The sequence below is a fragment of the Magnolia sinica genome, chromosome 12, assembly GCF_029962835.1.
Source record: "Magnolia sinica isolate HGM2019 chromosome 12, MsV1, whole genome shotgun sequence".
Classification (NCBI taxonomy): Eukaryota; Viridiplantae; Streptophyta; class Magnoliopsida; order Magnoliales; family Magnoliaceae; genus Magnolia; species Magnolia sinica.
In genome coordinates this window covers 2138355-2149791 of record NC_080584.1, presented here as the reverse complement: position 1 = coordinate 2149791, position 11437 = coordinate 2138355, and the positions used below count along the sequence as shown (strand labels likewise).

At 41.3% G+C, this 11437-nt stretch overlaps 1 protein-coding gene across 1 annotated transcript; it reads left to right on the top strand.

Moving 5' to 3' along the window:
- Positions 1 to 2386: 2386 nt before the first annotated feature.
- LOC131221724 (uncharacterized) lies at positions 2387 to 6202 on the top strand. The gene is made up of 2 exons (XM_058217025.1): positions 2387 to 3131; positions 6109 to 6202. Exons 1-2 carry the CDS (start codon positions 2851 to 2853, stop codon positions 6200 to 6202), a joined length of 375 nt encoding a protein of 124 aa, XP_058073008.1. The 5' UTR covers positions 2387 to 2850.
- Positions 6203 to 11437: the final 5235 nt, after the last annotated feature.

The following is an 11437-nucleotide window of genomic DNA, read 5'->3' as shown; positions in this document are numbered from 1 at the left end:
AGCAAACCAAGATGAGATCTACACCGTTAATTTGCAATTTCCGTTAGTGAATGAGCCATGATCCAGGATTCAGGGTCTTTGGATTACCCTACCACTTCAATTAATGGCATACCAAAGAACACTAAAATTCAAAATCCAACGGATCATATTAATGAGATGGTCCGATCAAAGCAAGCTTCGGTCAGCATCTGATGGAAGGTGGGCCTCACGTTCTACGTGGTTCAGATCATGATAAAGATGTACAGAGAAATTGTAGTCCACCAGCTGTGCAATGTGATTATTCTAAGACCAACTTCAGCAACGAAAGTTTTCTCACTCGGCAAAATGGAATTGACCGTGGATTGTTGACCATTCAATGAATTTAAGTGTCAAATAGGAAAAATGGATAGTCTCATTTCTGTCAGACCTACTTTTTTAACGGCTCCGATCATCTGTAAGCATAACACAACTAGTGCGACTAAGGATTTACTCCAGTAGTCCGCGGACTATAATACCATGCTTCATGCATATATAACGAAAGGGTGCCTCAGAACGAGATACACGAGAAAACAGAAAATGAAGCTGCTCTGGGTCGTTGTGCGTGTCTTCTGCCTCTTCCTACTCCTCTCTCAATGCACCCGCCAAAGGGGGTAAGTAGACATCTTCAATTCAACTAGCTGTATGAGATATTATAGTGCATCTTTGTATAAGTATAACAATGCCATGTATGTACAATATCTAATCCGTCCAATAGGTTTCGTCCATCTTATAGAATACCTGATGCAAAAATCAGTAGATAAGCTTACTGTGTGGACCACAAAAAATGGAAATCCATTGGTTTGCTTCAAAGTACAATGCGTCCCGCCTTATTTTTGGATTGGCATGATTTTTGCTTTTGGTTATCTTGATGGTAATATCAACCTATTGGACGGTTTGGATGTTTATTGGGTTCACATGATAGTGTGATTACATGGTTTTCATTCCGGAGGACATGGAGATAGTTTGGTGATCCCTTCCATTGATCTTACGAGACTCACTGTCGATCTGGGCAGTCCATTGACTTGGGATATTTTTTGGAACATCTCTGTCTTGAAGAGACGCATCATATCAATGGTTTGGATCCCCTAATCATGGACCCCATGTGTGAGAAGGGTTGACCCAGTAACAAGATCATAAAACCTTGATTACTTTCATGAATGGGTCCGATTCCCAACCCGGTGTAGTCCGGCCTTTTGCTCCAAGAATGTATATGAGATCATATTTAAATGATCCAAACGGTTTGTGTAATGGACCTCAACTTAGATGGAGAAAGAAAAATGTTGGATGAAAATAATTTAAACTTTTAATTTAGTTGTGGCACCAAACCATAAATAGTTTAAACGAACGGTCCTGCAGCAAATTTTACGTAGACACCTCAGGACACTGTTCTGGTTGGGTAGGACGTTACACTACACCTGATGTTCAAGTGATCGGGCGGATTCATTGGCTTCCTACGGTTGATTAATCAAATTTGTGCAGTTCTTTATTGGCTTCACCCCTTTATAGACTAACATTAAGTACTATTGATCATTTAAGTGATATAATAAGTTAATTAATAAAAAAATTCAAGGATTTTTGAAAATCCAAAACAATGAAAATTCAGGATGTTACATATGTGCATTGTATTCATAATATCTATATGTTTTAAAAGATCATTTCAATATAGTTATGTCCACCGTTGAAGCAATCTTAAGGCCCACAGTGATGTTTATTTGTCATCCAACCTGTTTATCAGCTTAATCAAAAACTTCATCAGTTGGCATTCAATTTCCATTGTTTCCTTTGGTATGGTCTACATGATTTTTGAATATGCTTAGATTTTGGGATAATGCACTCAAATGAGTTGGAAAAACTGATGGACGGCGTGGATGAAAAACGTACACTACAGGACCATCCCAATAGAGTTTACTAAAAAATAATCCCAAAAAGAAAATCTTCGCATAAAATATTTCTTCCACCCAACAAAATCGCCTTTTTCAGGGTCAATCGTTGATTCATTACTTCCTGAGAATCGATTTTTGCGCGCGTGTATAAGATGTGGAACGTAGAATCACATCCAAGCCATGCATCACGCGGATCCCACCGTATCAGTGCAAAACCCCCCAAAAAACTGGATGTCCCACCTGTTACCATATGATTCACAATTTTGAAAGAAATGATCACTTAGGAAACCTTTTAACGCTTCATTATCGTTTGATTTGTTTCATGACTTGTGGCCTTCTTCGGTTTCTCATGAAACTGAAATTTCGTCCAGGAATCTAGAAGATATGGGTCCACCTGATGAACGGCTGGAATCTATAACCTATATGACATATTGGCAGACGCAGGCGCGTGTACATAGCCGAGTGGGATTTGCATACCTCAGTTTGAGACCATCCCGTGCTTGCTACGGCACAGGCATTTTAGTGCCTCCAAGTCATTTCTTCAGATGTGGAAAACTCAGACGAGATCTAAACCGTTCATTTGCAATTCCAATTAGTAAATGGGCCATACTCCAGGATTCAGAGTCTTTGGATTACCCAACCACTTCAATAGATGGCATACCAAAGAACACTACAATCTAAAAGCCAATGGATCACATTAACCAGACCATCCAATCAAAGAAAGTTTCAATCCGCAGCTAATGGACGGAGGACCCCGCGAGTTACCTGGTTAGGATCATGATAAAGATGTACAGGGAATTGGTAGTCCACCAGCTGTGCACTGTGATCATTCTACGGCCAACTTCACAAGGTAGGGCCCACCGCAAATTGGAAATTTTCTCTTAATTAACAAATGGACTTGACTGTAGACCGTTGACCATTTAACTATTTTAAGTGTCAAATAGAAAAAATGGCTAGTCTCATTTCTGGAAAGTCATACTTTTCTAATGGTATGATCATGACGAGACCTACCCTTTTAACGGCTCCGATCATCCGTAAGAATAACACAACAAGTGTGATTGGAAATTTACGCCAGTGGTCCGCGGACTACAATACTAGGCTTCATGCTTATATACTGAAAGAGAGCCTCAGAGCGAGACATAAGAGAAAGCAGGAAATGAGGCTGCTTTGGGTAGTTGTGCGTGTCTTCTGCCTCTTTCTACTCCTCTCTCAATGCAGCTGTCAAAGAGGGTAAGTAGACATCTTCAATTCAACTAGCTGTACGATAGATTATAGTGCATCTGATGCATCAGTATCAAAATTCCATGTGTATACATTATCTAATCCGTCTAATAGGTCTCTTCAATCATAAAGAATACGTGATGTGAAAATCAGGCAGATCAGCTTACTTTATGGACTACAAAAAATAGAAATCCATTGGTTTGCTTCAAAGTACAATGCATACCACCTGATTTTTGGATTGGCATGATTTTTGCCTTTGGTTATCTTGATGGTAGAATCAACCTATTGGATGGGTTGGATGCTTATCGAGTTCACATGATAGTGTGATTACATGGTTTTCATTCCGCGAGATGGTTTGGTGATCCATGCCATTGATCTTACAAGACTCACTGTTGATCTGGGCAGTCCCTTGACCAACAAGATCTTTCAACGTGGATATTTTTGGGAGATCTCTATCCTTGAAGAGGTGCATCATATCAACGGTTTGGATCCCCTACCCATGGACCCCACGTGTGAGAAGGGTTGGCCCAGTAACCGATTCCCAGCTCAGCGGAGTGGAGCCTTTTGCTCCAAGAATGTACATGAGATCATATTTCAATGATCTAAACCGTCTGTATGATGGACCTCAACTTGGATTGAGGAAAAAAAAATCTTAAATTAAAATGGTTCGAACCTTTCATCATTCAACTCTTTTCTTTTGGGTAACAATAGTCAACCTAAAGATTGAATAATCCAAGGCTAAAGATATTTCAATCTAAGCATTTTAATCCTCCATCCACAATGAGAAGCATCGTTTAAACGGTTTGGATTTATTGAAATGAACTCTGATATAATGCCAAAGTTTCCGACTTATCATATATCACAATACACCTCATTTCCAGGGAATATTTACTACAAAATTCTTTAGAATCCCCATTTTACCAACTAAAGCCTGGAGATTTGGAAATTTCTGTTTTATGACTTATGGGGAAGAAAATTACCAAAATTCCCTTAATATACTGCCACTATATATAACATAATCAAGAACCATAATCTAACATCATCATCCCATTCTGATGGTTGACAGGCGTGTACCCCAGCATCCAGGAGCACTACCTGCACCAGAGGGTGGGCCATCACACCATTGGTTGGGCCGCCACCTGATTAATAACAGCAGACCATAGCTGCGCAGAGCTTCCACATGGGTGCTTATTTCAAGTTTGAAGATTTAAGGGTGCTATATACAAGGTCCTGTTGACATTCTCAAGACTCCATTAGCACTAACTGGCGAACATGTCAATGATGTGGGCCGTACATTAGGATGAATACCTCTTAGATAGGCTATTGGCAAAATCCCAAATTGATCTAATGGTCTGAAGCTTACGCAAGGAGACCATCCAATTTAATAGATATTGCAAGCTAAAAAGAGGTGGCCATTCTAATTTGTGTTGGGCAATTGCTCTATCTAAGAAGTGGTCATTCTAATGGACGGCTCAGATCAGTGAATATGTTCGGCATGAGGGTTGGAGAAGATTGGTGAGGGTTAACATTTGATAATTTATGTAAATAAAGGGATATTCTGATAAACCCCATTATAACTATCATTATGCAATATTCTATATATATATTGAGTATTATATGTTGTATGGCGGTCCACTTTTTGAATTATATATGTGTGTTTTCAATCCATGCGAGGAATTAATGCACTTGCATGAGTTTGGCATTTCATACCGATTCGTGTTGGAAGTTATATTATAAGTTTTATGCCAGCTGTCAACCTAATACATGTGTACTTGTCTAACATATGCACCCATTATAGTGATGACATGAATAAAAAAAATATGGTTGATCAAATCCACCAGATGGGCCTTATTTGAATGTTTTTGAGTGGTGTGTATTAATTTTTGTAGTTTGGCCCACCATCTGATAGATTTACTCCATCTTTGGTTCCTATAGTAACATGGTGAATCCGTTTTAGCCAGACATATCATGTAGGCATGTGGATGGGGTATTACTCTTCTCATCCTTAGCTAGAAATGGATCAAAGGCTTTGAGGGGTCATGGTAATATATGGATTTTATCCACACCGTCCACCATTTTCCAATATCAATTTTGTATAAAAAAAAATTAAAAATGAGGTAGTTCTAAGGTTCAAGTGGATCACAAATTAGTGATTAAACATTTAACATTGAAAACTCTTCGGAGGCCACGTAAGTTTCGGATCAAGCTGATATTTATGTTTTTCTTTCATCCAGGCCAACTTTACCTTATTAACAGGTTGGATGGCAATTAACCATCACAACATGCCCTAAGAAGGTTTCAATGGTGGGTGTCATTATCGCCATTGTCCTGTGGTGTGGTCCACTTAAGCCTTGGATCTACTTCATTTTTGGGCTATCCTAGAATGATATGTAAATATGGATGGACGGTATAGACAAAACCCTTATTACATTTGGGTGGACCCTCAAAGTCCCTGTCCTTTCCTAGCTAGATGGGAGGGGTAGTACCCAATCTGCGTCCACCATATAGGGCCTCACAATTCTCTATTCTCAGCTTTAAATAAGTAAATAAAACTTAGAATTTAGGTTGTTGAGGTACTATTCGGTAAAATCCAAACTGCTGAGATGTTTTATGGTAAAAATCCTTCTTTTTTTTTCATATATCAGCCATAAAAGGGCTTGAGACCATGATCCACATGAGCCTCCAAACAGAAATATTATCAAACCTAGGCTTGGGCCTTGCAAATGAATTCAAGTCCAAGCCACTGGTCCAATAATCAGTTGAGGGTTGGTAGACTCTCAGGAGTTTCAACATCTGGATGAGGGTTCGAGTACCCATAGGTGGTGAAACCCCACTACGGCGTGAATGTGTGGTAGTGTGTGTGCGTGTGTAAAAAAAAAAAAATCAGTCCAAAGAAGTGTACGGCCAAGCAATAGGTGGGCCATTCCTAATAATTCACCATATGTAACATGATCAAGAACAACAATTTAATATAATCAATGGACAGGCCTGTACCACCTTCAAATAGGGGTGCTTACCATGATTTGCCTACACCACCACCACCACCACCACCGACAGGTGGTGGGCCGCAGCGTCCATGAACAACAGCGAACCAGATCTGTGTAGAGCTTCGAAGGAGGCTCTTATTTCAAGTTTGAAGATTAAAGAGATGTTATGCAACATGATAAATTGGATTTTGTTAATTGTCTAGTGAAGGCATTGTTGATGAACTGAGTTAACATTCTCAAGACTTCATCAGCTCTAATTGGCGAACTTGTCAATGATCCAGGCCGTACATTAGGATGACTACCTTTTAGATAGGCTATTGGTCAAATTGCAGATTAATCTAATGGTCTGAAGCTCATGAAAGGTACCCATCATCTGGATTCTTAGACCATCCAATTTAATGGATATTGCAAGATAAAAAGAGGTGGCCATCTGATTTGTGTTGTGGGAATTGCTATATCTAAGAAGCGGCCATTCTAATGGACGGCTCAGATAAGTGAATATGTTCGGCAATGAAGATTGGTGAAGATTGGTGAGGGTTAATTTTTGATAATTTACGTAAATAAAGGGGTACTCTAACAAACCCCATCATAACTATCATTATGCAATACTCTTTATGTTATTGAGTATTATATTGTGTATGGTGATCCACTTTTTGAATAATATGTATGTGTGTTTTCAATCCTAGCAAGTGAGGAATTAATGCACTAGCATGAGTTTGGAATTTTGTATGGTCAGGATTCGAGTAAAAGTTATGTTATAACTTTGATGCCAGCTGCCAACCTAATGCAACCCTTCTTTATGTAGGCAGGAGAGTGGCAATGAAAGCTAAGAACTCTTACATGTGAAATATGGAATACTATTACTTGAATTGATTACAATCAAGATTTACTCTTGCTACTCTCTTTCTTTAAATCAGGAAATTTCATTTGATTTCATTTTTCTAGCCATTCTAGCTTTTGGGTGAGTTGGGTTTGTGCAGGTGGGACCCTTGTTTCATTGATCTGAGACATTGACATGATGGGACTCACCATAAATGAATGGCCCATGCACCAACACTTGCCTTTAAAATTCTTGGCCAATACTGTGGATCGAGAATACCTCCGAGACCACGTTGATCAAGCAATCCTAACCATCGAATTGATGAATATTATCCAACAGATGGCTACAAATGAAGCAGTACTGGACGGTTCAAATTCAGATGGTTACTACCATCTGGTCTGTCTAATTTCTGGGTCAGTGATTTGGATGGTCTGGATTGCTGGTCCAAACTTTAGTAATTATCAATTTTTTAAAAAAATTAAGAATAGTAGGTAGTTAAGATAGTTAAGATAAGTAATATAAAATGCAAACATTGTCATTAAACATTTTATTAATGTAATTTGGATGGTCTGCATGCAACACCTGTTTTCGGCACCAAGTCAAACAACCAAGCTCTGTGGGGCCCACTAGTTGTATATGTAAAATCCACTCCATCCATCAAGTTCTATACTCTATCCTATGTGCTGGGGGTGATAAATTATCTAGATACACCACTCAGGTGGGCCACACCAAGGAAAACAATGCAGATAGGAAGCCAACGATAGGTTTGTTTGTGGGGTCACCCTGGTGTGTTTTTTTCATCAAACCCTTTAATCAGGTGTCACTTACAAGGATGAAGTGAAGATACAAAAATCTACCTGATCCAAAATTCAACCAGCCATGCTGAATGAACTTAAAGGTGTTAGAAGTAAGTTTACATTGTCCCATTGATGTGGCCCATCAGATATTTTATTAAGTTGATCTTTTGTATGTACGGTTCAAATAATGTTTCCCACCGGATGGACGGAGTGGATTTACACATAGAGCATGGTGGGCCCACCAGAGCCTGGGTGTTTTACCTACGTCCATATGGCCACAGTGTTGTACGTGTGCGTGTGACATCCGGACAGTCGATATCAAATCATGCGCCCGAAAATCAGCCAGAAAAACACCTAATGAGGATACGCCATAGATAACAATGGAGAGTAGATACCAACCATAGGTTTGTTTGTGGGCCCCATCATGTTGGCACGTTACATCTAACCTTTTCATCAGGTGCCCCTCAGCAGGAAATATACATTCCAGATATCTATCTGATCAAGATTTTAGGTGGGCCACGGAGCTTGAATGTAGTAGTTTCAAGCATGAGTTTATATTTTTCCCGTTGTTTGTCACACCTGAGTTTTTTATCACTTATTTGTGGTCTGTACAGTGGAAATGAAAAGGCTCACCTGACTGATGGATTGGATGTGACAAGAACAACATGGTGTACCCCACACAACTAAGGTGTTTTACCCCTACCTACAACAGGTATTGTAGTACAGAATTCCTGTCCATGATACACGCACGGGGAGTTTCCTGCAACAGGCATTGAACCAAGTTCCTGCCACACAAAGCCATGTGGGGTCCACTGCATTTTCCATGTGAAATCTAGTATGTCCATCAGTATCGTAAGATCATGTTATGATGAGAAGCCAAAATCGAACCGGTCTATTTACTCAAGTGGGCCACACCACAACAAACAGTGGCCACTGAAACTTTACTGGAGCTCACAAAAGTTTTGGATCAGGCCGATATTATGTTTTCCATTCATCCTAGTGGAGTTCACCTTATGATCGGTCTGGATGGCATATAAAGATCAAGGCGAGTCTCAAGAAGGTTTCGATGCTTGGCATTTCCATTCCCCTTTTTTCTTGTGGTGTGACCCACCAGGGTCTTCTATATATCTCATTTTGGGACTCTCAACCTAACATTAGGGGTGCACATCGAACCGATAGAACTGTGGAACTGGACCGGAACCGACCAAACGATCTGGTTTGGTCCAATTCTAAAGTACACTGGTTTCGATTTTGATTCCAAAAATCAAAGAACCAATTACATCGGTTCGGTTCTCAGATTGGGGGTATGTAGAACTGAACTGAACCGTAAACCGATCCGTAGAACCGAACTGTGGATCTAATCCATAGAACCAAACCAGTGAACCGAACCAAGAACCCTTTTAGTGTTTCCATATTTAACTCATGATTTATGGTTTATAATGCACCATTTGATTATTTCTATAAATGTATTTTTGTACACCTTATATAATATCTAAACCATTCATCAAATGGATCACAACATGAATGGACATGGGCTAGATAATAAAATAAAACATGCAATTAGGGGTGTACATTGAGTCGAACCGAGTCGGGCTGGCCTCAGCTCGACTCGGCTCAAACACTGACTAATCTTAGCTCGAACTCGGCTCGGCTCGGCTTGGCCTTCGAGCCTGACTGGCTAGCTCGGCTCAGTTTGGTCAGCAACTTGGGTCAGCTCAGGCCGAGTTCACCATTGAGGCATTTCTACAAACACCTTAACTGCAACTTCAAAAGCCTACTGTTTTACAAACATAAGCAATGGTTTTACAGGTGTTTTATCAAACACCTTCTAAGTAAGATAAAAACTTTTTTTAAAAGAGAGAGAGAGAGAGAGAGAGATGAAATACATTACTATTGTAACACCCTAGAAATCGGGGGTCGCGCATCCGCTCGACTCCCGAGTTCTCGAGAGTCACCATATGCAGATGATCATAAATGCGCATTTAATCTGTTTGAGTTGCGCAGTCTGAAGTTCCCTGATCATGAAACATGTACGCACAAGTCTGCTGAAATGAAGAGGCCTCACATATAAATATACAAGTCCAAAAAATAGATGTAAATGGGTCGCGCATGGCGTTGCCCAGCCAAAATAACAAAAGAATATGATGTCCAAAGGGATGAGACCGAGCCCGAAACCCAGCCATCCTATCCCGCCTCTCATGCAGGCGGCGAACCCTCCATCAGCTGGAAGTAGGACAGCTCCAGCTCCTCGTCTAGGCTCACCTCGCTAGGCTCCTCCAGCCCTGAGTCACCTGCATCTATCAAAGGGTCTCGTTGGTGTTTTAAAACACCGTCCCAGAGTGGGAGTGAGTGATCAACTCAGTGGGTGCTATTAGCCATAAGTTATAACAAGCATCGATTGTAATAAGAATTTAATGAAAAACAATCAATCATCAGCATCTATCTAGTCTTGTTAATGCGCATGAATGCAGGATGACATGATGTATGCTCTCGCCCAACACTACCTCGTGCGACACCATCTAACGATCGCCAATGCCAACACTCCCTCAGTGCGACCTCGACTGCCAAGTCGCTAACCTAACTAATGCGATGCGATGCGGTCGTGTTAGCCGGGTGATTAGTTAGGTTCATTCATCCAGCAGATTTGGGAATCTGGAACACCCCATCTGATCAATGCCCTAAGCTGGTTGCGAGGCCAAGACCCCCCAATGCGTGAGGCCGAGGCCCCGCGGTCCGTGATCCCGTCGGGTTCCTCATCCCCGACTTCAAGCACATGAGGAGTGCCATGAGAAAGGGGATCGCTCACGGTCACTACGGGGAGGCGCGGTACCCCAGCGTAGGCCGACAGCTCGAACACAGTGTCACATTCCACCATGCCCGGCTCACGAGGCTGTGGGCCGATTTCAAGAGGTTTGTCGTTGGGCTACAATGGTTGTGGGGAGTCCCAGGTTCCATACAATTGTGAGCAAACAGGGTTAACATTCGTGGTTGGCCAGACAGTAGGCTAGACCGCACGAGTCCAGGCAAGCGTGCGGCGGAACGACATCGGGTGCAAGCAACCCACGTAGTCTAACTACAGCCGTCCACACACGCCCGCCCAAATCCGAGGGTTTAGCCTCAAGGCGGTCCTACCAACGGGACCACCTTAACTTTCCTTGTTTCCTTGGCCAACCGCAAGGTTTGAATGGTGGTCCACAACATGTCGACGGACAGGAGTATTAGCAGGCAAGATTATCATGTTCTCATATCTCAAGCATGTAGTCCAGATTCACCAGATAAGCAACCTAACTATTTATGAGCGATGGTGCGTGTGTGTTGGGTGTGTTGGTGGGGAAGTTGCTCACTTCCTATAACTCATGAAGACAAATTACACATGTAGCAAATAAGGCATGCATATTATAGGACATCAATCTTATGAGCAATCCATCAAGTCATCAACAAGCAGTCATCAGAGTTCAACAAGTCATGTGAGAAACACGAATAGCATCATGTGAGGAAATCAACAAGACACAATTTCATACCATTACAATAGGCATACATCCCTAGGTTTTCTCTACACACTCTAAATGCACATCCCATCAATCAAAATCATTAAACTCATATTATAATTGGTGCTAGGCCACCTAGGAGTAATAGTCCGCACCTATGGCTCGATGGAGGCTCGGAAAACGCCCTAGGAGTGAGGGCTTTTGGGTAGAACGGTCAGAATCC